This window comes from Magnolia sinica, chromosome 1, assembly GCF_029962835.1.
Source record: "Magnolia sinica isolate HGM2019 chromosome 1, MsV1, whole genome shotgun sequence".
NCBI classification, from domain to species: Eukaryota; Viridiplantae; Streptophyta; class Magnoliopsida; order Magnoliales; family Magnoliaceae; genus Magnolia; species Magnolia sinica.
Genome location: NC_080573.1, coordinates 131452584 through 131478631, shown reverse-complemented (window position 1 = coordinate 131478631; position 26048 = coordinate 131452584). Strand labels below are relative to the sequence as shown.

The 26048-nt window shown below is 38.1% G+C and overlaps 1 protein-coding gene across 9 annotated transcripts; it reads left to right on the top strand.

Annotated features, from left to right (window-relative positions):
* Nucleotides 1–5896: 5896 nt before the first annotated feature.
* Nucleotides 5897–21715, top strand: LOC131217482 (uncharacterized). 9 transcript variants are annotated; one of them, XR_009157262.1, is made up of 11 exons: nt 5906–6300; nt 8335–8577; nt 9095–9259; nt 10905–11014; nt 12267–12375; nt 13004–13159; nt 16431–16582; nt 19582–19748; nt 20038–20168; nt 20269–20574; nt 20658–20792. XR_009157262.1 is itself a non-coding variant. In XM_058212424.1 (11 exons), exons 1-10 carry the CDS (start codon nt 5998–6000, stop codon nt 20763–20765), a joined length of 1644 nt encoding a protein of 547 aa, XP_058068407.1. In that variant the 5' UTR covers nt 5910–5997; the 3' UTR covers nt 20766–20810; nt 21418–21715. The 9 variants fall into 9 exon arrangements, 8 of the variants coding, with proteins under 8 accessions (XP_058068438.1, XP_058068430.1, XP_058068434.1 ...); XM_058212424.1 differs by lacking the exon at nt 20269–20574 and adding an exon at nt 21418–21715 and having other exon boundaries at nt 5910–6300; nt 20658–20810; XM_058212422.1 differs by lacking the exon at nt 20269–20574 and adding an exon at nt 21418–21715 and having other exon boundaries at nt 5913–6300; nt 20658–20806.
* The last annotated feature ends 4333 nt before the right edge of the window (nt 21716–26048 follow it).

Below are 26048 nucleotides of genomic sequence, written 5' to 3'. Positions count from 1 at the left end.
TGCGATCCATCCTATTCATAAGTTAACATAGGTATAGATGAAGTGAAAACAAAAATATCAGCTTCATTGGAAACTACTGTGGCCCCTAAGAAGTTGTGAACGGTGGATGTCACTGTTTCCACTATTTTCTATGGTGGGGTCCACTTGAACTTTAGATCTATCTCATTCTCTTTGTAATGCCATAAAACGATCTCTAAAAAATGGTTGGACGGTATGGATACAACACATGCATCATGATGGGTCCATATAGCTTGGTGACGTCACTTTAGTACCAATTTGGCTATTGACCTTGTCAGTATCCAATCCGCGCCCAGTTGGGATGAGCACGGATTAGGTACTACCCCTGTTCCGAGCTCGGGATAGGTGGATGCCCCCCGGGCCACGGAGGGGCTATCGGGATGTATTACTTCCATCCACACCGTTAATATAGATGAAGTGAAAACAAAAATATCAGCTTCATTGGAAACTACTGTGGCCCCTAAGAAGTTGTGAACGGTGGATGTCACTGTTTTCACTATTTTCTATGGTGGGGTCCACTTGAACTTTAGATCTATCTCATTCTCTTTGTAATGCCATAAAACGATCTCTAAAAAATGGTTGGACGGTATGGATACAACACATGCATCATGATGGGTCCATATAGCTTGGTGACGTCACTTCAGTACCAATTTGGCTATTGACCTTGTCAGTATCCAATCCGCGCCCAGTTGGGATGAGCACGGATTAGGTACTACCCCTGTTCCGAGCTCGGGATAGGTGGATGCCCCCCGGGCCACGGAGGGGCTATCGGGATGTATTACTTCCATCCACACCGTTAATACATTTTTTCCATATCATTTTAGAATACTAGACCAAAAATAAGGCAGATTCAAGGCTTGAATGGACCACATATTGGGGATTAAATTCTTAAGTTATGGATTAGGATTATATTTATTTTTACACTTCATCCGGGTATATATGACCATATCAACAGGTTAGATGGAAGATAAATGACACAATGGACTCTATGAAGGTTTCAAAGGCGGGCATACTTAGCACTTATACTTCCTGTGGTGTGGTCCACTTGAGCCTTTGATCTACCTTATTTTAGGTCCAGTATTTTAACATGATATGGAAAAATGGATGGACGGTGTGGATAAAAGTAATACATCACGATGGCCCCTCTGTGGCCCGTGGGGCCTCCGCCTGTCCCGAGCTCAGAACAGGCGGGGGGTAGTACCTAATCCGCACCCAGTTGGAATGGGACACCATATCATATGAAGAGAATGAATTTCACCCACACAGCATGCGGTTCTTATAGATGATTCTCATTCAAATTTGAGGATTCATCCTCTTATAGAGGCTTGGGAGAATGTTTAAAGACCCAACGGCTTGACCTCACCGTTCAGCCCCAAGTCAGGCTGTTTTGGAGGCATCCACCATCAGTTGCACGCTGCTTAGACCAAACCACAATTAACAGCAGCTATTGTCTCAAGGAACCATGATCAACCGTTCAACTGTTGTAATCCCAACTTAAATGCAACAAATAGGTAAGGGCGTTTTATCAAACCTTTGCTGCTGAAGGTCAGACTCTCAGTCCACATGGTTCCAATGCCCACACACTGCTTGCATATGCAAATGCTTTTTTTTTACATCAAAAAATAAAAATAAAAATTGCATCCATTTTTACAATAATGGCTTCTCAAGATTTTTACCAGTTTTGCCATTTTAAGTGTATTTTCTTTTTCTTTTTTTTAATGAAACACGAGAGTGAATTCCCTATCTCAGGCCTAAGACTATGGCTTGTTAGGTTGTTGTGAAATTCATTCATTGATTCTTACGCTTCTTGTTTGTCGTTGGCTTAATTTTTCTGAAGGTGTACTTTAATTTGTTTGGTTAATGCATTGGATTTTCTAAAGAAATTGGGATAATTTTTTAAACTTTCATCTCATTTCTCTAATTTTTTATCCCCCAACTAAATGCTGGGAATGAAATTCCTAGAGATTGTAAAAACAGTATCATTTACTGTGCAAGGCCTGCCCTTGATAAGCCCATTTCTCTTGAATTGCATTGATCAGACTTTGATTGGACAGTCTGACAACTATCTATGAAAATTTATAATCCATATCGATTAATACCATGTAGGTTGAATATTTTATACGGCCATCTACCAATCTCAAATCATTTTGATCTAATGATTCTAACAATTTATTCAATAGCCATATGAATGGACTATCTACACTGATTATACCATAGAAGGTGTGATCATTGATATAGACGGTCCATCATGGCCTATTCGTCCCAAGTTACTTTGGTCAATGGCTATGGAATTAGATGATTATTATGTGGTTATGCTCTAATCACTTGCACCTACAATCCGTGTGGGTCCACCTTTGATAGCCAATCTCCCTCAAATCACTTTGGTGCAATGGGCCATCCATGTTGAGTACATTGAAAAGGTAAGGTCATTAATATTAACCGATCATGACATGGGGTCATCTTAGCTATTCATCTCAAGTCATTCTTTGCCCAGGAATAGCTTAACATGAATTTTATTTGTGCACTTTAATATCTTACTCTTTTAATTTCCATAATGCACTTTAAGGCATGTTTGATTTTCTAAGATAAATGTAAATGCAGTGGAAGTTGACAATAATTACCTTATTGGCTTCTGCTTTTTTCAAAGCAAAAATGGAGGGGTACCCACTGTGATGTATGTGGATTATCCACACTATCCATCCATCATGCTAACTAAAGTTAGGGCATGAGCTAAATAATGAGGGAGATTCAAAGTTCAAGTGGATCACACCATAGTAAAAATGTAATCGAACATTTACTGTTAAAAACTACTTAAGGCCACTGTTTACTTTGGTGTGGGACACTCGAATGTTGAATTTTTCTCATTTTTCAGCTCATGCCTCGAAATGTTACGGTAAAATGGAAGGACGATGCGGATATGTCATATATATGACAGTGGGGCTCACAAATTTATACTAGTCATTATGGACCGTTTTTCAAAGCAAGAATACCCAAAAAGAGATGAAATTGTAATAATTGACTATTTACAGGGTATTTACCCTGAATTTGGAAAACCAAACAGGCCCTTAATATCCTCCTATTCTAATTTCCGTGATGTATCTATAATGTATCTGTGTAGTTAGGATATATGTATTCATTGTATCAATATATATTTCGTAGTGAAAGAAAATTTTAACTCACTTATTTATCTAAAGTACTACCAATTATAACAAAAAAAAAAAAAAGAAAAAAAAGAAAAAAAGAGAAGAGAAAGTGTACGACTTAGTTTATACCAGAGGTCTTGATTGTATGTGCAACCCTTTTTTTTAGTAAGTATACACACCACACTATTAGCCACATCTCACTTAAAAACTGATACGAGGAGGAATGAGGTTATCTTCGCTAAATCTATCACATGAGCTATGGATTAGAATAACAAGACCTGGGCTGCGTGACATAAGAAAAATAGATGGCCCTATTAAGTATACCAGAAAAAGGTTATAGTCATTGATATGGGCCATCAACTGTGATGGCCAATGTATCTATAATGTATCTGTGTAGTTAGGATATATGTATTCATTGTATTAATATATATTTCGTAGTGAAAGAAAACTTTAACTCACTTATTTATCTAAAGTACTACCAATTATAACAAAAAAAAAAAAGAAAAAAAAAGAAAAAAAGAGAAGAGAGTGTATGACTTAGTTTATACCAGAGGTCTTGATTGTATGTGCAGCCTTTTTTTTTAGTAAGTATACACACCACACTATCAGCCACATCTCACTTAAAAACTGATACGAGGAGGAATGAGGTTATCTTCGCTAAATCTATCACATGAGCTATGGATTAGCCTAACAAGACCTGGGCTGCTTGACATAAGAAAAATAGATGGCCCTATTAAGTATACCAGAAAAAGGTTATAGTCATTGATATGGGCCATCAACTGTGATGGCCAATGTATCTATAATGTATCTGTGTAGTTAGGATATATGTATTCATTGTATCAATATATATTTCGTAGTGAAAGAAAACTTTAACTCACTTATTTATCTAAAGTAGTACCAATTATAACAAAAAAGAAAAAAGAAAAAAAAGAAAAAAAGAGAAGAGAAAGTGTACGACTTAGTTTATACCAGAGGTCTTGATTGTATGTGCAGCCTTTTTTTTTTTTAGTAAATATACACACCACACTATTAGCCACATCTCACTTAAAAACTAATACGAGGAGGAATGAGGTTATCTTCGCTAAATCTATCACATGAGCTATGGATTAGCCTAACAAGACCTGGGCTGCTTGACATAAGAAAAATAGATGGCCCTATTAAGTATACCAGAAAAAGGTTATAGTCATTGATATGGGCCATCAACTGTGATGGCCAATGTATCTATAATGTATCTGTGTAGTTAGGATATATGTATTCATTGTATCAATATATATTTCGTAGTGAAAGAAAACTTTAACTCACTTATTTATCTAAAGTAGTACCAATTATAACAAAAAAGAAAAAAGAAAAAAAAGAAAAAAAGAGAAGAGAAAGTGTACGACTTAGTTTATACCAGAGGTCTTGATTGTATGTGCAGCCTTTTTTATTAGTAAGTATACACACCACACTATTAGCCACATCTCACTTAAAAACTGATACGAGGAGGAATGAGGTTATCTTCGCTAAATCTATCACATAAGCTATGGATTAGCCTAACAAGAACTGAGCTGCTTGACATAAGAAAAATAAATGGCCCTATTAAGTATACCAGAAAAAGGTTATAGTCATTGATATGGGCCATCAACTGTGATGGCCAATGTATCTATAATGTATCTGTGTAGTTAGGATATATATATTCATTGTATCAATATATATTTCGTAGTGAAAGAAAACTTTAACTCACTTATTTATCTAAAGTACTACCAATTATAACAAAAAAAAAAAGGAAAAAAAGAAAAAAAGAGGAGAAAGTGTACGACTTAGTTTATACTAGAGGTCTTGATTGTATGTGCAGTCTTTTTTTTTAGTAAGTATACACACCACACTATTAGCCACATCTCACTTAAAAACTGATACGAGGAGGAATGAGGTTATCTTCGCTAAATCTATCACATGAGCTATGGATTAGCCTAACAAGACCTGGGCTGCTTGACATAAGAAAAATATATGGCCCTATTAAGTATACCAGAAAAAGGTTATAGTCATTGATATGGGCCATCAACTGTGATGGCCAATGTATCTATAATGTATCTGTGTAGTTAGGATATATGTATTCATTGTATCAATATATATTTCGTAGTGAAAGAAAACTCTAACTCACTTATTTATCTAAAGTACTACCAATTATAACAAAAAAAAAAAGAACAAAAAGAAAAAAAGAGAAGAGAAAGTGTACGACTTAGTTTATACCAGAGGTCTTGATTGTATGTGCAGCCTTTTATTTTAGTAAGTATACACACCACGCTATTAGCCAAATCTCACTTAAAAACTGATATGAGGAGGAATGAGGTTATCTTCGCTAAATCTATCACATGAGCTGTGGATTAATCTAACAAGACCTGGGCTGCTTGACACAAGAAAATAGATGGCCCTATTAAGTATACTAGAAAAAGGTTATAGTCATTGATATGGGCCATCAACTGTGATGGCCAATCCCTGAAAAGATAGCTTTGATTAGGTGATTTTGACCATCCGATCAGTGGTTTGGGAAATGAACGGTCCCTATTGCGTAAGCAAGCTAGAGAGTATTAAGCATTGATGCACACCGTTCATCATTTACCACGCATCTCTCTAAATCACCTCCATTGGATGATACTAAACACATGGTACCCCATCAGATGAACACACCCGATTGCCCGGCAAGTTCCCCACGTGTACCGCTGTGATCGAGTTGGCTGGACAGAATCCCTCGCGCGCGTATCTGAAATGAATGTTTCTCCGGACCAAGATACCCTTTATCCCTGCTCTCTGCCTCTGCGGCTGCTTGGCGCCTCGGCCTCTCGAGTAAGGAGAGCGCATGGCTGCTATTCCCGGCTGCGGCTTTCGACGCCTAAGCTCCCGCCCATGGCTTCAAAAAGCTCGTTGTTGTTCTTCTTCTACTTATCCTTCTCTTTCTCTTCCCACTGAAAATACAGAGACTCGTCCTTCGTTCTTCCCAAAGCGAGGCCAGACACTGGAGCTCGTGTGCGAGAGCTTAGCTTTCAAGGGCAAGGGCGTCTGCAAGGTCTCCGACACCGGCTTCATCGTCATGTGCGATGGCGCCCTCCCCGGCGAGCGTTTCCTCGGCCGCGTCACCCGCAAGAAAGGAAACTACGCTGAGGTAATTTTTTAAAAAAACTCCAAAAACCCTACCCGGCTAATGTAGGACCACCCGAAATGGTAGCCCTTGGGTTCTCATCCCCATTCCTCTTCCCTTTTGTCCCCACCCTTGATTTCTGATAGAGTTTGTTCTGCCCTATCACCACCCAATGGGGCCGGATTGTGAGTGGTCAGATGATTGGATCCGTCCATGTTGTGGGCTCTACACTATATGGACCACCTTAAGAAACTTACGCTAATGGATGATTGTGAATATCACTGTCTATGGATGAATTTAAAACAACGATTTTTTATTTTTTAATTTCCTAATGGCTTGCATTGAGCTCTAAAAATCAAAGGTGAGGATCATCACTGAAGCGTGATTAATGAGCAATAGCTTATTTATGGCATTGATGAAAGCATGTATGGTTCAAGTCATCAGACTGTCTCAATGCGGGCCCTAGTGGGCGGCGACACATGCTGGATCCTGAGTCACAACAGAGCTGAAACGAACTCTTTCCAATACATGATGATGGTGGTGATGAGGGTCATGCTTACTATGATTGACAAGAAATTCTCTGCTTGTGGAATGTGAAGCTGTGGCCCTTTTTGGTTTTAACCATCTGTTCGATGACCATGACGAGACACAACGGGTCTGATCCAATCAGTTGGATTTTTGCACTGTGGATGAGCTTGCAGGATGAATGCTCCTGATCACACACAACATGGGATATGAGGTCTAATATTTCGAGTGCTTTTGGTTGATCTGTTCTCCCTTTATGATTTTTTAATATTTTTTCGGCAAGATGAATTTGGATGAATGTGATTACATATTGATTGGAAATGGGTCTTCAGATAAGGTTCATGGGATCGGCAATCATCGTATGCAATTGATTTGTTCATGGTACAGTGGATTAGCCATTCTTCATGTCTAGAGACTCTGGATCATCCACATTGGATTGCCTAGTGCCCAAAGGTCCAAAATCACTATGATTGGTGATCCAGACCATCCAATCAATGGATGTCTCTGCCATTGAATGTGGAACATTGCCTATATTCCTTTTAGAGATTTTACAGTGATTTGCGAAAGGAGAGATTTAAGAGGTCGATAGCGGCATACGTTTGCAGAAGCTTGGGAAGTCATTAGCTGGGACCAGCTACACACATGCCTTGGCCCATAAATCAGGACAGTCCACTCATTAGTTGGGCGACACTTCACACTTGTATGTCGAAAAGGAAAATCACCAACATAGGCCACTGGCTTAGCTTTTTGGAAAGAGTGTTTCATGTTGAGCCCACCTGGTACATGGTCTGGATCTTGGATGTGTGCCATGTTGGCATGTCTTCCAAGATTCACGGATTCAATCTCTTCTTGTGTGAATCGCTAAAGCATTTCTCTTCCTTTCAACCTTGCAGTCTCTTAACTGAATTGCTGGGATTATACAATCAAAGCAATTTTTGGACCCTAAGTCTGCCTTTTTGAGCAATGGGCCGGCCGATCCCAAGGCTAGATAAAGGAGGGTCAATGCGGATGGGCAGTCATTGGTAAAACTTTTACGAGGTAATCAGGAGAACAACCAAACCCAAATAGCTGGCACAAGGCTTTGCTGATGCCGAAGAAAATCCAAGGTGGGAACTAGGGAGACGGTCCAGATCAGTCAAGTTTGTCCATGTGTAGAGTAGGACTGAGATGTTGCAAGTTTTTTTGCCAAACGAACACATGTAGAAAGACACATCTAACCAATTGTCTAGAAATTGAGCCATGGGCCCCTTCAAAAAAGAAGAAGAAGAACAAAAAAGAAAAGAAAAGAAAAGAAAAAAAAAGAAAAAAAAGAAAAGAAGAAGAAGAAAAAGGCATCTTTAGGTTGACCCAACAATCCTCGTTGACCCCTGACACTCAACTTGGAAGGAGCTTGTCAAGTTGTCCTACAGTTACTTATGCAGTACAATGCTTATTGCCTTTCTTCAACATAACTTGATGTACTATTCTACCACTTACTAGTTTCATCTTGAATTTGCTTATTTCTTAATTTCATTTTTATTTGTAAATCAACAGGTACAGAAGATTGAGACAATTTTGCCCCACTGGGACTCTGTTAGTGCCCCATGTGAACATGCGTCAGACTGTGGAGGCTGTAAAACACAAAACCTACTGTATGAGGCTCAGGTTAGAGCGAAGGAACAACAAGTCCATGAGTTGATGATTCATGTTGGGAATTTTTCCAATAAAGATCCAGAATTTGCTACCATTATGAAGCCCATTGTTCCATGCAATGTTCAGTTTCATTATCGCAATAAGGTTAGTATCGTGCCCACACCCTGTTATGGTGTGGGCATTTAAAAATTTTATATGACAACGATTTTGACTCCTCTCCCCAAACAGACATGTCCATGTCTAGTTGCACAGATTATGGTGTATTGTCTCCCATTAGTAATTCATTGGCGCATTTGGATGCTCTAATGCAATTAATTCCAGTGATCCACTTCACAATTGAAGAAATGATCAAAGTGGGTGTGACACTATTTTAATAGACAATGACGATCAAACCCCTAATGCAGTTCCATGTGTTTCAAGTTGGGACTTGCCCCTTTTACCGAATGGAGTAGGACTAGCCCCACTTTGGTCATTTGCACTATATTGAACCTAAATATTGCAATTCAATGTGATTGAGCATTCAAAGGCAGCCTGAATATCAGAACTTCAATCTGCTTTAGATATGTGCATGACCATATTTGCCTGTTATCCCATGCTACAAAGGAATTTCTTTTCATGGCTACTGTTATCTAATCAAGCTGCTAATTTCCTTGCCTTACAGATGGAGTTTTCATTTGGCACGCAGAAATGGCTACCCAGAGAGAAAATGCTCCAAGAAAAAGATCAGGATTCAATTGGTTATGCATTGGGATTGCATGCTCCTGGATTTTTTGATAAGGTTCTCCACGTTGAGAAGTGCCTATTGCAAAGTGAGGCTGCTAATGCGGTATGCAGCCGTTCATCATGTTATTTCTAAGTATTATACACATGGATAGATACATAGATATTTCCCAGATAGACCCCTATAGCATCAAAACTCAAGACATATGAATTGGGAGGGATTTCAATGTATGAAACAATGTGAAATTTTCAAGAGCCAAAATCCTGTGTGCACTAGAGATACTCCTGTACTCTAGTAAGTGCAGTATCCATCAGCCTTTAATGTTCTTGGCAAAGAGACCAATCTATCATTGACATTGTTCAGATTTAACTGCGCCAACGAAGGATTTTATAGAAGAGGATGGATTTTACTTAAATGATAGCAATTAGTTGTGGAGACTGGCGAGGAGGGATTGGGATTTTACATATGAAACACCGAAAATTTCAAGAGCACAAATCCTGAGGGCAGTAGAGATACTTATCTACTAGGTGTAGCATACCATCCAACAACACTTAATGCTCCAGGTGAAGATCCAATCTATAATTGGATGTTCAAACTTAATTGCATTGAGGCTTTCACGTAAATGACAGTTGTGGTCGAGACCTCACTCGATTAGATGGTGTTATGTTTTATGATATCGAATGATTTGATCCAAGCTCATTTAACCTGCCAAAAACACAATCATATGGTCTCTTACCCATTTTGATTTTAGTGATGTGTAACAATCAATCGATGGCTGTGTGAACAATGGAAGAAGAGATGGTGGGACTGAGTACAAGTTCATTTGTAATACTGGCTTGGTACCTCTTGTTGGATATAGGCTTGTGGGGCCCACTTGTGGGTGGAGCCCACATGGTTTTCCCTTTAGAATAATTGTACATATGCTGTCCATGGTTTCCTTAAATATGTGGGCCCAAGTATGGTCTTGGGCCGATTAACCTTATCATAGGATTATTATGCTGTAAGCATTGTTCGGGGGTAAGTACCCCCAATAGTATTGAACTATCCTCAATATTATCCGTATCTCCAGCTCAACGATACCGATAACACTGGTAGTATACAAAATTTCAAGTACCGGCGATATATTACTAAGTATCGCCAATGTATCAATATCACCAATATTTTCGACTGTGCAAATTCTAGGTGTCTCTTGTATCTCCAATGCATCGATATCGCCAATGTATTGCCAATATTTTTGATTGTGTAAATTCCAGATGTTGCTTGTATAACCAATGTTTTGGCAATATTTCGATAATATTGCCAATGTATCGATGTCACCAAAAATCTGTTTATTAAAGAAATTTTCATTTCAAATTTTTTTATGGGCGCATGGTTGTATGATGACTTCATATTTGTATGTGTATATATGCATGCATGGATGGATGGATGGATGGGTTCATTTCTCATGCCACCCTAGAGCTTGGTAGTTCCAAATCGAAGTTGTGCCATCAACAATAAAACAAGAACTCTATTTAGGGGTACTTTGGAACAATATAACTAACACTAATCTATGAGTACGAGAGATTAGGCAATTACAGATTTATAGACCTTTCAATTGTCTAATCAATAGCATCTGAAGTGGTTAGCACGAGAAAACATGCAACAAAGGTAGCTTTGTTGTGTTTATTTTATTCTGAACAATTCCATTGATGATTTCCTTTGTGTATTTCTGTTATCTGTTGCTCAGTTGAAATACATTTCCAACTTGTAGGTTCTCGCAGCTATTCAAGATTGTTGGAGAGATCCTGAATTAGGACTAACTCCATATGATGTTCACTCTCATGCTGGGTTTCTTAAACATCTAATGCTAAGAACTGGCAGGTATTCAAGCTTCTAACTGATCCTCAAGTGATTATGATTAGCTTTGCTTTTCTGACATTCAATGCTTCTTCTAATTCTCATTCAGAGGTTTTGGATACACACCAATAGTTAGAACAATCATTAGATACACCCCTACCTGCATAAATGGCACTTTTGTGCAGAAAAGCATGCATGCATATGCACCTTCACACGAGCCTCTTTGGTTCTGTTCGAGTAAGATAAACCACATACAGGGTTTGAGGCTTTGATTCTGTGTCCCGATGGGAGGCATTATGTGCTTCAACATTGAAGTCTTGGGGTTGAACCATCTTACCTACCAAAAGGAGAGGTTTTTTTTTTTTGGTGTGTTTGTTTGGGGGGGGGGCTACTTTGGATGCGCCCTCTGAAGATTTGATTGAGGCCTAAACACTGTTTTCATCCAAACAATGGTTGGTGCTGTGCGTTTGGATGTACTCTGCAAACGTCTGTCTCATCTCCCACACGACAAAATGGGCACTAAAACTCTGGCTTGGCTATAAACCAATCCAATTGTTTTTTTTTTTTTTTAAATTTTTTATTTTATATTAAATTTTTTTTTTTTAATTTTAAATTTTAACTTGACCGAAAAAAGCAGGCTTGAAACCTCTTTTTCAGAAACCCCCCTTCTGATGATTTGCATCTAAACAGGCCCTAACTGCAATTCCTCAGAGAAGAAGGACCTAATTTTCTCAGCAAATTTCTTGTGAAACAATAGGTAAACACAAATATTTTTCCCTCTTGCCTCTGTAAATCATCAAAACTGAGTTTAACACTAACCTTTTTTTTTTTTTTTTGGTGCGTGCATGAGGGCGCCCTCTCAATTGGCATCCTAGGAACCCTTCTGCATACTTGTGCATTGGCTGTTCATTTTGTCATTTCCATGCAAACAGTACATGAGAAATGTTTTTTCTCACTTTTACTTCTACTATCAAAACTGCTTGTATATCTGTGCGATGCTTTGTTTCTGTTTTTGGAGGGACAAGTTCCAATTGTTTTACTGAATTGAGAGATTATTTCTAGTTAACGTATTATTCAGCTGCCTGTGGTTTTTTGTTATCGTTGTCGGTTTTTTTTTTTTTTTTTTTTACCTTAAAAAAAAAGTTTTTAATGGAATTTTGTGGTGTTTCTGTACCATCCCACCTTCATGCATGATGCAGTGAATGTTGATATATTGTTTGTGTGGAACCATGAATGTTTTAAGAAACTGGAGTGGGAATTTTGATTTCTGTTTCAGGGATGTCAACACTGGCCTGCCTGAACTGATGGTTAATTTTGTGACTTCGTCATATAAGCCAGAGCTACTGAAGCCTCTGGTTAAGAAGATTTCAGCGATTCCTGAAGTGGTTTGTTTGATGAGTCCTTTATTTTCATTTATGCTCATAGTGAAACTTGATGCACAATTCATTTAATTTCCTTTAATTTACAACCCTTCCAACTTTCACTGTATATGAAACTCATTTCCTTCGTGATAGGCGCTGTTTTGAGAGTTTGCGTGCACTCATTTTCTGGAGTTTGTTTTGCATGAATCACCAGACAGGGCCCACATGTAGCCACTCCAATGAACATGACCACTCATTTTCTGGGGATTGCCATTGGCCATGGTCCCAAATTCAAACTGTGCAGATGATACTGATAGTTGGGGCATTAAAATGGGTTGCTAAAAACCATAAGCCACAAATCCGCATTCAATAGTCATGTTGAAGATCTTCTGCTCAGTATGATTTCATGTCCTTAGCCCATCCGCCAGTATTGCCCAGCAGGTGGATCATCCCAATAATCTGACCATGGCTGCAAGTGGGTGGCATCTGGAAACACATGTTGGATGGCCATGTGTTGCAATGTATATAAAATGAAATCAATTTTTAGTTGGATCTCTTTTCCATTAAATATGTTCTCTGATTAAGTGAGCTTTAAACTGCTACTCTGTTAAATGGTTATTGAAATTTTTTTTTTTTCATTTATGATCAATAGGTAAGTATCATGAATAATGTGAATACTTCCGTTGGTAACACGTCTGTTGGGGAGGAAGAATACAATTTATATGGGAAGTTAACTATCACGGAGATTTTAAGAGGAATTACATTTCAAATTTCAGCAAACTCTTTCTTTCAGACAAATACTCATCAGGTATGTGACAAGAAAGGAAATTGATTTCACTGCATATACATACCTGCTTTAATGAACTTTTTCCAGTGAATCTCTTTAGACTTCCTGTATTTTCTTAGAATATTCTGTTTCAGTTGCAAGAATTTGCTCAGGGTCAAGTTGGAAGCACTGCCAATTTGGGGTTGACACTATTATTTGAGTGGGAAGCATGCCCTCTGCATTTGGGCTGCATGGAAAATGGAAACCGCATGAAGTGAGGTTCCTTTTTTTTTTTTTTCCTTTTATCAGAAAGGACAGCAAAAAAGATTTAGAGAAACGAAAGGGGAAGAGGAGACGGTCCACCAAGGCAATGGAAAGTATCCCTCATGCATGTAGAAATATCTGAGGACCCCCTCTTTAGCCAAAGAATCAGCCATACAATTTAATTCTCTAGGAATCTGTTTATAGACGGTTTTCAACGAATGCAAATATGTTTTCAACTTGTTAAAATAGATGCCAACTTCCAGGGAGAAGAACATTTTCCAGAGGCTTGGGCAATCACATTTCTAGAATCTCCTACAATCAAATACCCTCCCACTTGGCTAGTGAAAATCTCTACCTCAACATTTATGTTGAGAAGCTCTGCTTGATTGGTAGATCCCACCCTGTTGGGCCTGAGAAAGAAAGCTTGATATCACCAAAGTTGTCCCTAAGAAGACCCACAAACTGGAACCTTCAAGATTACCCTTGGAATTACCATCAATATTAAGCCTCCACTAACTAGCATTGAGAAGATCAAGAAGGTTGATCACCATCAAAATTTCAAACTCCCACAAATATCTTCGAAGGAAAAAGGAATGCACCAGCCAAGGTGTTCCCTAACAGTAACAGTGGCCGTAACGACCACCGCTGTTACCTTTATGATACGGGGCATAACGGCCGTTATGGCCCCATAACAGCCGTTACAGTCTCTCTTCTTCTTCTTCTTCTTTTTTTTTAATAAATTTTTTTATTTATTGAAAAAAATCCCCGAAAAACCTATATCCGCCCTGTAATGTTGATTAAAAAGTATGAAAAACCTGTATATGTCCCATAATAGACCATTACAGGGCTATTACGGCCTTTATAGGGGATGTAACGTGCTGTTAACGTCTATTATATGTCATTTTTTTCCATAACGGCTGTTACGACCGTTACGACCCTGTAACGTGTAACGGTTGCTGCCATTACCTTTGCGTAACAGCCTTTACGGCACACCATGGCACCAGCATACCATTCACCACTTGAATGAATCCTTGGTGATGATAGGATGCCTAAAAAGGGAAGATATCCTTGGAATGCAATGGAAAGAGGGACATCCTCAAGCCCTACATCTTCCCAAAAATGCACACACCTGCCATTCCCCACTTTTAATATAACACCCTTCAATAAGGCTCTGCTTGCTCCTTTCAAGCAATTGCCGAACTTAGGGATAGCTTTACAAACATAAGGCAACCTGGCCCCTAACCACCAGTGCAGGTGTCCAACTCCTTTCTTCCTCGCCATATTTTGCAGTGATGACTCTTCTCCTGTTCAATGCTGAAGATCCACCACCATGTTTCTAAGAAAGCCCAATTTCTTTGCTTAATTCTCCCCATGCCCTTCCCACCTTCCGCCTTGTCCACTTCCCTTTTGTAGGGTTCCATTTAACTAATTTTTCCATCAGATATTCCAATTGGGATGAGGAGAAGGTCCCATTCTTATCCCAATTGAAATTTGGTGCAGTGTGCATCCCATCTGCTAAAAGTGGAACTCCCAATTGCACCCTTCAATATTTCAATAGCTGATATTTTATTCAAATGCCATCTTGGCGCTTAATAAAATCTCGTGTTAATCTTCAAAAAGAAAAAGAAAAGAAAGAAAGAAAAAGAAGATAAAAATTGCAGTTCATATATCATGATTTGGATTAATGGTTCTATTTTGACCACTAGAGCTGCATGATTTTCCTTGTGATAGTCAAGTTTTAGTTGCAGTTTGTACATGTGGAATTGTGTGATGAATGATGATCATGTGTTTGTAAACCATATGCTTTTTCTCCATAACAAGTGAGGCTTTTAATTATCTACGGATTTCCTTTTGTGTAAAGCTTTCTTTAGCAATATTCATTAAAAAATAATGTGTCATTCATGGCCGATATGTCATGTCATTCATGGCCGATATGTCATGTCATTCATGGCTGATATGTTCTTCTTCTTCCATGTAACATCGGGATCAGGTTATCTATCCACAATTAAACCTCATTTATCAGTCCCACTGTGCAATTCCTATGTGCATCCATTGACCAACTTGGGGGATTTTAGGCAGTTGCTAAGCGTATTTCATTCATACACATGATTCTTTCATAGATTGAAAAGTGCGTATATTGAGTAACTGGCTCAGTTCCAGTTGTCTGAAATTTTGTCTCACGTCTTTTGCAGAACATACAAGAGATTGTTTTCTTCATATAAAGAACAAAACTTGATTTATACATGATGGTCATTCCTTGTTAAATGACAGCATGAAATCTTTTTCCTCTTATTCTATAGTAGTCCCAGAAATACAATTTAATGCATCTGACTTTCCTTTTTCTTCGAGTGTTTGATCTGTTCATTATTTTAGTTAGATTTAACGTGCTGTCTGCTATTGGCACTTTCTTTTTTCTTACCGAGTAGATTAGTGGTTGGCAAACACAACAGCAATTGCCTTTTTTAATAAGTGAAAAATTGATATAGCTTTTTTTTTTTTTGGGGGGGGGGTGACAATCCAAATTGTTGTTCTCTTGATAAGAAGATTAGGACGCACACATTTTCTTTCTAATGATTAAAAAAACTTTATTTTATTGTTAAGTGTTAACTCAGAAAGACTACCAGCTCTGATCTCTCTCAGAAAAAAAGACTACCAGCTTTGATGGCTTGTTTAATTTTTTTTTTTTAAAAAAAGAAAAAAGAAAAAAGAAAAAGATTACCAGCCTCGATGATTTGACCTGTAACTGGGGTAAGTTTACGGCAGAAGCAACATTCTTTGTAAGATGCTATTGGTTAGTATAGGATATCTACATGTTACAGAAAGGCATATTGGTGGGTACATGTATATCTGTTAGATCTCTCACAGATATCTACAGATCTCCCACCTCTTCTATATATTCTGGGCCCTCCATGGAATAGATATAACAACATTATCAAAATTGTAGTTTCTGAAATAACAACAGATATACATGTATCCACCCATAGACCTATCTCTAGCGTGTAGATGTCCCATACTAACACTATTAACTCTTGTTTTTATTACTCCTTAGTGCTCTTCATTTTTAAGATGCAACCATCTTATTCAGGCAGAGGTTCTCTATGAGCTGATTGAAGATTGTGCTGGTCTCGGAGGAGATGGCTCGGAAATTATTCTTGATCTGTTTTGTGGAACTGGCACCATTGGTTTGACCCTTGCGAGAAGGTGTGTATCTCAGGTTAATTCAAATTGTAATTGTACATGCATTGGTCATATACTTCTACAAATTTAGGCCCTGTTTGTTAAATCTGAAGTCTATAGCCTGAATCTGAAATCTGAAGCCTGAATATGAAATCTGAAGGCTGAATTTGAAATCTGAAGTCAAAAAACTTGTTTGGTAATTATGGCGGAAGTCTGAAAATTAAGTACCGAATTTAAAACAAACGTATTTGTTAACAAACATCTGAAATGCGTTAATTTGACGCCCCTATATCATGTTTGGAAATGTTTTACGTTATAAAGAAATTATTTTTTTATTAAATGAAAATAAAATTATTCTATTTAATTCAAATAAACTAAAGTAATTAAGAGAAAATTAAAATATCGTTAGTCATAAAAAATAAAAATAAAATATCGTTATTCATAAAAAATAGATAAATTCCTTATGTTGCCCCACGAATATTTCAAATCAGGACGTTCAATCTTCATGTTTTAGGCCCACTTGGTTATTGGATCCACCTCAGTTTCGGTCCCATATCCTAAAATAAACTCATAAAACCGATGGGCAGGATGGATTTCTCACAAACATGAAGGTGGGCCGACCTACGTTTCCAGGGAATTCTGCAAAGAGGCTTTAACGGTAAATTCGGCATATGGACGAACACGGATTACCTAATGAAAGCCTTTCGCATGAAGTTCCAGTGCAAAGATTTTAGGTGGGGCCCACTGTGATGTTTGTGAGAAATCCAACACGTCCGTCCATTTTTTGAGTTCATTTTAGGACATTCAACCAAAATGAGGAGTATCCAAAACTCAAGTAGACCATACAAGATGAAATAGTGGGGAAAGGAATGCCCACTCTTGAAACCTTCCTAGACTCCACCTTAATGTTTATATTCCATCCAAATTATTTATAGGGTCATTTTGACTGAGGCGAACTTAAACCGATACAAAACTTTTGTGGCCATATAAATGTTTTAATGGTAGTAAAAAAAATCCCCACTATTTCCTATCGTGTGGCCCATTTAAGTTTTGGATACATCTTATTTTTTGTCACATGTCCTAAAATGAGCGGACTTGAGGCGGATTAGATAATTACAGGTCGAGTAGCGAGACTCGCTACTGAAGTGATGTTACCAAGTTCTGTGGGACCCACCATGATATATGTGTTGTATCCACACCATCCATCCATTTGGAGATATCATTTTAGGGAATTAGACAGAGAATGAGTCAGACCAAAATCTGGAGTGGACCCCACCCCAGAAAACAATGGGAAGAGTGACGCCCACCGTTGAAACCTTCCTAAGGTCTACTATGATGTTTATCTTAGATCCAACGTGTTCATAAGTTAAGACAGACATGAAAGAAGGTAAAACACAAATTTCAACTTGATCGAAAACTTTTGTGGCCCTTAGAAATTTTTAATGGTGGACGGCACTCTCTCCACTGTTTTCTGTTGCGGGGTCCACTCGAGCTTTGAATCTGACTCGTTATTTGCTTCATATACTAAAATTATATCACCAAATGGATGGACAGTGTGGATACAACACATACATCATGGTGGGTCTCACATAACTTGGTGATGTCGACCGAAGTGGATTGGCTGGTGTACCACACACCAGCTATGTAGCTGATGCATTGACGTCAGCAGGTTCGGTGGGTCACATCATGACGTATGTATTATATCCAAACCGTCCATCCATTTTTCGAGCTCGTCCTGAGGCTTGAGATGAAAAATAGGGCAGATCTAAAGATCAAGTGTACCACACTGCAAAAAGCAGTAGGGGATTGAACGAACGTCTACCATTAAAATCCTTTTTGGGGTCACAGAAGTTTCGGATCAATATGAAATTTGTTTTCCTCTTAATCTAGGTATTTGTGACCTTATGAACAGATTGGATGGAAAATAAATATTATGGTGGGCCCTATAAATTTTTTAACGGTGAAAATCATTGTCCCCGCTGCTATTTTTGGTGCGGTCCATCTGAGCTTCGGATATGATTCATTTTTTGGCTAATGCTGTAAAATGATCTCGACAAATGAATGAACAGTGTGGATATAATAAATACATCATCGTGGGCCCATGTAACCTTGATCTCCTGTGAACCGTTCACACAACTTGGAGCTCGATGAGCGTAGGCGCTCGTCTTCTCACGACACGTATCTGCCTTGCCACCAACCCCGTGGCTGGTGGTCGGTGCTATGTGGGCCCATCATGATGTATGTGTTTCATCTGTTCTGTTCATCCATTTTTACTGATCATTTTAAGGATTCACAAAAAAAAATTGAGAGGGATACAAATCTCAGGTGGACCACACCACAGGAAAACAATGGTGATTGGATATCCACCATTAAAATTCTCCTAAAGCCCACAGTACTGTTTATTTGACATCAAATCTGTTGATTAGGTCATACAGCCCGGATGAAGGGAAAAAACAAAGATCATCTTTATCCAAAACTTTTATGGCCCCCAAAAGGTTTTTAATGGTGGACTTGAGGTTTATTCAATTTCCATTGGTTTTTATGGTGTGGCCCACTTGAGTTTTACATATACCTCATTTTTGGGCGCATACGCAAGAACGATCTGAAAAAGTTGATGGACGGTGTGGATCAAACACATAAATTATGGTGGGGCATAAATAAGTTTCACATGTTAAAAGTTAGTTTTCGATTGGGCAAACAATTTAAAAGAGAGGAAATATCTGTAGTTAGGGTAATTTTGGAAGCAAAAATTTCTTTTAATAGAAATTTTACGGAGCGCATTCAGTGTTCACTGGCTTAATTCAGCGTTCACCGTTAAGCCAGACTCCCATCACCGAAAGAACTCGGCGAAATATCATGGAAAATCACTTACCGCTTTCCAATTTCAGTGTTAACAAACAACTCTTAATACTGAGCATTTTCGCAATTCCGTGTTAAGCGTTAATTTTAAGTGTTAACAAACAGGCCCAGTATTGCAATTCAGATGCCACTGAAAATTTCCCCCGTTCTCCTTTTTCAATCAGGGTCAAACATGTTTATGGCTACGAAGTAGTGCCTCAAGCAATTTCAGATGCTCGCCGGAATGCAGAGAAGAATGGCATCCATAATGCTACATTTATCCAAGGGGATCTTAATAAAATCAATGAGAATTTCGGAAATGAATTCCCTCAGCCTGACATTGTCATTGCAGGTTATCTTCTGGTGAAAGTGCTTTTCATCACATAACTAGCTGTTCGTTAGCATGCAGAATGGTGATGTTGCATTTTTTTTTTTCCAGTACATCCTTCTGAAAAATGCTGTTCTAAAGCAAGATTAATTCATTTTTATCGTAAATGGCAATATTTACACTGTTCAGTGTTAGTATTGTTTTGTGAGATGCAGTCACAAGTCAGTGTTTCCTCATTGATCTTCACTCAGTATGACTGCAGTGTACCAGATGAATTGCAGCTGTTCTAACGTCATTGCACACAACACTGCAGATCCTAATCGTCCTGGCATGCACATGAAGCTGATTAAATATCTACTTAAACTGCGTGCCCCACGCATCATTTATGTTTCTTGTAATCCTGCTACTTGTGCTCGCGACCTTGATTACCTTTGCCATGGTTCGGTATGTGCTGACATCAAACTATATTTTTTCGGCTAAACTATGGTTATAGTTCACCCGTTCAACCCATTTTCAAAATAGTGGTGACTCATCAACTGTGCAGGTGGATACTTGTATGGCAATCCAGACCATTGAAATCACGAGGCCCATTTTTGGATGGAGTGTTGATTTAAAATCACATTGAGGGGACAGCCCTAACCATCATATTGGTGGTGATGCAAATGGGCAGTTCTAAATAAAATGGTTAGGGGTCAATTTCATCCATAATGTTATAATAAAATAGTTAAGATTATCTTATTGGTTTGATTGTTGGCTATGCTCCATCCATACTGATTTTCATGATTTGGAAATTCTAGATTGCCATTGTAAATTTCTGTGTACGGTGGATGACACCAGCATTTTGAAAATGGTAAACTATCATGTCAGTCTATTCCTTATCTTTTTAGTTATTGTAGTGTAGTGGTGACTTGAGGCTGCTAGAATTTTTGGCAGGCAGAGCAAAATATAGAGGGGTGTTACAAGCTGAAAAGTCTACAACCAGTGGACATGTTTCCACACACTCCCCATATCGAGTGTGTTTGCTTGCTGGAGCTTTATTGATGACTTATTCTAATTATTTTTCCTGGTCTAGAGGTTTTGAAGTATGTACTTGGTTCTCTTCTTCTTCTTCTTCTTTTTATGATTAAACCTTTGCATACCATTTAATTTTGAAACTTATTCAGCTCAGAGGAATTTGATCCACTGGCCCACATTTCAAATGGGGCTGATTAGGACTGTCAACGGGCTGGGTCTGAAGGGCTGGGCCCAAGCCCGGTCACCTCGGCCCATTGACAGCCCTAGGGCTGATCCAGATTGTCGATCTGATGCACCCTGCCCTGGATTAGCCACGCTCAGGTAGTCTTCCCAATGGACAATCCTACCCTCCAATCAGTGGTAGGTGGGTGGATTTATAAAAGAAATGAATACAACAACTGTCCACAGTCAACGAAAGAAAATACCAAAGATTGGACTGGGACTGGTTAGTAGAACTCCTGATATAGGCAAAATAACAATTATTGCTAAGGGAAGTAACCCGTGGTGAATTGACACTTGGAATCTTTTGGGGCACCTTCTATATATGTTGGGCCTATCAGATCAACAGTCTGGATCTCCAAACCACGGGTCCCACTGGTACAAACTCAGCAGCCGAGTTCACTATACGCCCCCTCTTTTTTACTATTGTTTCTTGTTGCTAAAGCTAGAAATATGGCAGGTGAACCTATATGCTAGGTGTGGATAGGGAATTGGGGTGATAATGGTTGTTTCAAGTTTCAAGCAAGTCAATACGCCTGCAAGATTACAGGGGACGAGATGTGGTGACCAAACATTGTTATATTCCATGCGAAAATGGTAAGCTGGTGCAATGATCTCTGACCACTACCTATCTGCAAGAATCATAACATAGAATAGGTATTTTTGCATTTATTATTTATTATTTTTATTTTAAAGGTATTTTTGTTTACTGTATGTATTTTACTATTTATCCATAATGAGAAACCCACTATTCTAGATTTGATTTGCATTAGTCTTACCAGGATTGAAGAATCTTTGTTTCTATTTAGTAAATATAGAACATAAAGAAAAATGAAAGCTTACCAACAGTTATCGAACCATGAAGATCACATGGTGCAAAAATGAGGCCAGCCCACTGATCAAGCAGATGACACCATCAAAATCAATTAATGAAAAACAGTCCTTGTGGTTGTGCTGCTGTGGTCCAACTGATGGGTGGATTGGCATGACTTTCGCAACAGTTGTCTTCATGGCCCACCATGTTCATAGGTCTAATGTGACCAGGGGGTGAGGAGATTTTTGTTCTGTTGTGCCGGTTTGTAAGAAGAGGAACTATACTACAATCTGTCCTGATTCTTTGAATGCTTCACTAACGTCAGTTTTCAACTTTGACAAGTGGAGCTCATGAGGATCATTGGGTCTATTGTGTCCAAACTATTATCATGGATGGACCATACCCCAAAGCTCTTTTGGTTTGAAGATTCCAGCTTCTACCTTGGGGGGACCATTGGGTCTGTTGTGTCCAAATGGACCACTGGGCCTGTTGTGTCCAAACTCCCTTGGATTTGAAAATTCCAGCTTCTACCTTAGATGGACCATTGGGTCCCATCATGGATTGACCACACCCACAACTCTCTTGGATTTGAAGAATCCAACTTCTACCTTGGGATTTTTCAATTCATCAAAGGTGATGTAGAGCGGGTTGCGGACAGTTTCATGGCCAAGATGGATTAGAAAAGGCCTGGTCGACGACAGAAGTGATCCGGACCGTCAAACCTTAAATCGGGTGTATCTTGCAATCCGGAATGAGTTATCAGACGTAAAATATATGATTTTGGGGTAGAACGAGCTACTTTAGCCACCCAACCCTGCTACGCCAGGTCGCGCAAGCCGGATTTGCGAAATACCATCAGATCGACCTTCGTTTCCCTATTTTAATTCCATTTTTACTATAAATAGTAAGTTTTAGTTTGATTATAACTCTTCATCCGTTGGGCTTTAGGAGTCGTGCCCAACGCAAAAAGTTCTTAGAATAATTAGGAGAATAGCGTGGTGAAGCCAAATAGGACACTTACTATTTTTGGCTGAAAACCTTGCGCACTAGTAGGCATTACGACCGTCTATAAATAGTAAGTTGCGAATTCTAGGAGTTTTAGTTGTAGTTTGATTATGAAATCTCTCCCATTGCTTAGTATTCCTATTTAAAGGGTTGTGAACTCGTTTATTTCATTCATCAATCAAATTACGAATTTTATAGAATTTATTTCTATTTTTCTAGCTTTATTTCCTTGTGGATTCGAGAAGTCTTTATGAGGAGTCTAGAAAAGCTCCGTGGATTCGGAGTAGTTATCCTTGAGGAAGATGGTAATCGACCTCATCACGTTCATCCCTGCATCAAAAGGCCACATGAATATGAATTAAAAGGTCTCATGGATCAATCGTGTGTTAAAACTCAAATTCATATGATCTTATAAACTTAATCTCAACTTTCCCCACAATAAATATATCTGGAAATTCGAGAACCCAACTTGGGATTTTTTTTTATTATCATAATCTCAATCTTCAAAGATACATAAGCATCAGTTGAGTTTCAACAGCAGAATACAATTAGTGCAAGCAATATATTATATTATCTGCTGGTGGTATCGTGCAACGACAAGATTGTAAGAAATGATCGAAAAGAACAGAAGTGGTATGATCTGGAAACTAAATTGAGCAGATGATCCAATTGTGGCCGCAAAAATGGACTATTAAAATGAAAACGAATCAAGTACCAAAAGTCAACAAACAACTGTCCATTAATGAAGTTGTGATTGTCCCAATCAATCTGATTTTTTCGTTTCGTCCCACCTAATATGGGACCATGATTTAGAAGGTTTGGGTGATGGTTCATGCACAGCACATGTTAGTGGTTGTGCATGCGTATTGATCTCCTAGGCTGATCTTTTCCACCTAACATCAACCAACAATTTTGGTTAATTACATGCACATGCAACATAATTCAGGTTTAAGGTAGCCCAAACCTCTTAAGACTAAACTGCAGGATGGTGCTTTATGCATGCTATTTCCTACACTAGTTTATGGTCATTTGATTGCATGCATTAGATTTTATTTGGGCATTTGAAAAATGAAATTGTTTGTTAGTTACCAAGGAATTGTGATGTTCTGTTATATATCTCAAGGTAAATTTTGGGTGAAATGCAGTATTCTTCAAAATGCTATAACCGTTTGATTTGAGACAACTCAACTGCATATTAGAATTTAAAGAACCTGAATTTTAGGCCAGAATATGAAAAGAGTGTCCCACTTAAAGGAAAACTTGGGGATCTCACACGTGCATTATTGGCATGTGTGGTTACTCAGGATGAGCAGGCTCTATGAGGGTGAGCTTAACAAACCTCTTTTCCTGGTTTACTAGAGATGAGCAGTGCTTATTGAGGTTGGGCTTAGCAAACCTCTTTATCCCTTCTCCCACTCACCCACGTCTCATCAAGCTAGCTGAATCGGGTAGAGATGGTAGGATTATTATAACTGTCTAACTTGGGCACTATTGTCGAATGGACGCAACCACTCTTATCTTGAAAGTATGATCCTGATCATGTGGGGAGTTGAATTTTGAACCATTTAATACTTTTGATTTATGATTAATTATGGATGCACCTCATTAGTAATGTTGTCAAAATTGTTATCCTATTGCAAAATCGTAATAGGGGTTGCATCGTATAATATTGAATATTCATTTGTATCATAAATTGTAAGATTTATTTTAATGTTTTTCTTAAAAAACAATGTGTGTGTAATATTAAAAACACATCAATAATCCTTTATGCACCAAATATTACATATCATGATAATGTTAAAGGATTCTAGTCTTTTAAGCAATTTCCTTGAAAATATATAAGAATCTTGTAATAATTTACATTCTTTTTTCCTCCGCAAAAAAATTATTTATTTATTTATTTTTAAAAAGCAGCATGTGATTATGTAGAGACAGCAGAAAAAAAAAAGTAACTTGATTTCTAACCATCATCACTGCACTACATATACATCAACATGATTGCAACCATCCAAGAAAACATTTCAGATAAGTCATAGATTAATTTAGTATTTTGACCATTCAAGTAAGAAATTGTAAGAAAGAGAGCTCCATGATTTAACGTTGATGAGAGTATTTATAAAGAACAAAATAAAATAATTGACTTTTTCTAAGCGATTATTAAAACCCCGACTAATTTAAAAGTATAAAATAAAAACTATGTAAAGCTTAAAATTAAAAAAAAAACGAAAAAGAAATATAATTTGAATTGTAAATTGTAGGATTCAAATTATAGAATTATAGGATTCATCTAAAAAGAGATTCAAATTGAAATTTAAATTATTTTGCTTAAGATTCGACTCAAATCATAAATAGTAAATAGAGTTATACACGAGTCAAACTGATTCAAGGATGGCATAGCTCAACTTGGTTTGGCCACCAGCCAACCGCAGCTAGAACTTGGCTCGGCTCAGTCCTGGTGCCTGACTGGCCAACTCGGCTTGGTTCGGTCAGCAGCTTGGGCCAGTTCAAGCCGAGTTCAAGCCTTTGTGACATTTTCTCAAACACATATATTACACATTCAATTTCCCACACTTTGAATGCAAATCAATATGAGTGCTTTGCATATATTTCATCAAATACTCGGTAAGCAGCATCAAGATCAACATACGAGGGTAGTCCTACAATGTAAATTTTTTTTTTTTTTTGGAATTTGTTTATTCAATTATCCGTGGAATACCCATTTCGAGAATACCCTGATATGAGGGTAGTCTAAGAAACAACACTTCGTTGATGCATTTCATCAAACACTCGACGACCAACATCAAGATTAAAATGACCAAGTCACTGAGTTGATTCAAGTCGGGGTTCAAGCCCGGGCAAGCTCGAACTTTGATCGAAATTTTTTCGAGCTCCAAAACCAGCTCGACTCAGTTCAAATCCAGTTTCGAGCCGAGTCGAGCAAGCTGACCGAGCTAACTTGACTCATGTACAGTTGTAGAATTTTGACAATTGTACTCATTAGCATAGGTATAATTTTTTGATGTAATGGATACCATAGATATGGGGACCATATTTTGGTGATCTTAACCATTAACCAGATAGATATACCTTAAAAAATTCCATGATAGAATATGCAAATAATACAATATGTCTCTCTCAATCTGTCATAGAAGGGTTTTTTTTTTTTTAATTACTAAAATCCCTATGTATATGATATATTGATTGCTAATGTGATGATGCTAGTGCCAGCCTAATTCAACTATTTTTTACCAAAAAAAAAAACAGCATTGGTT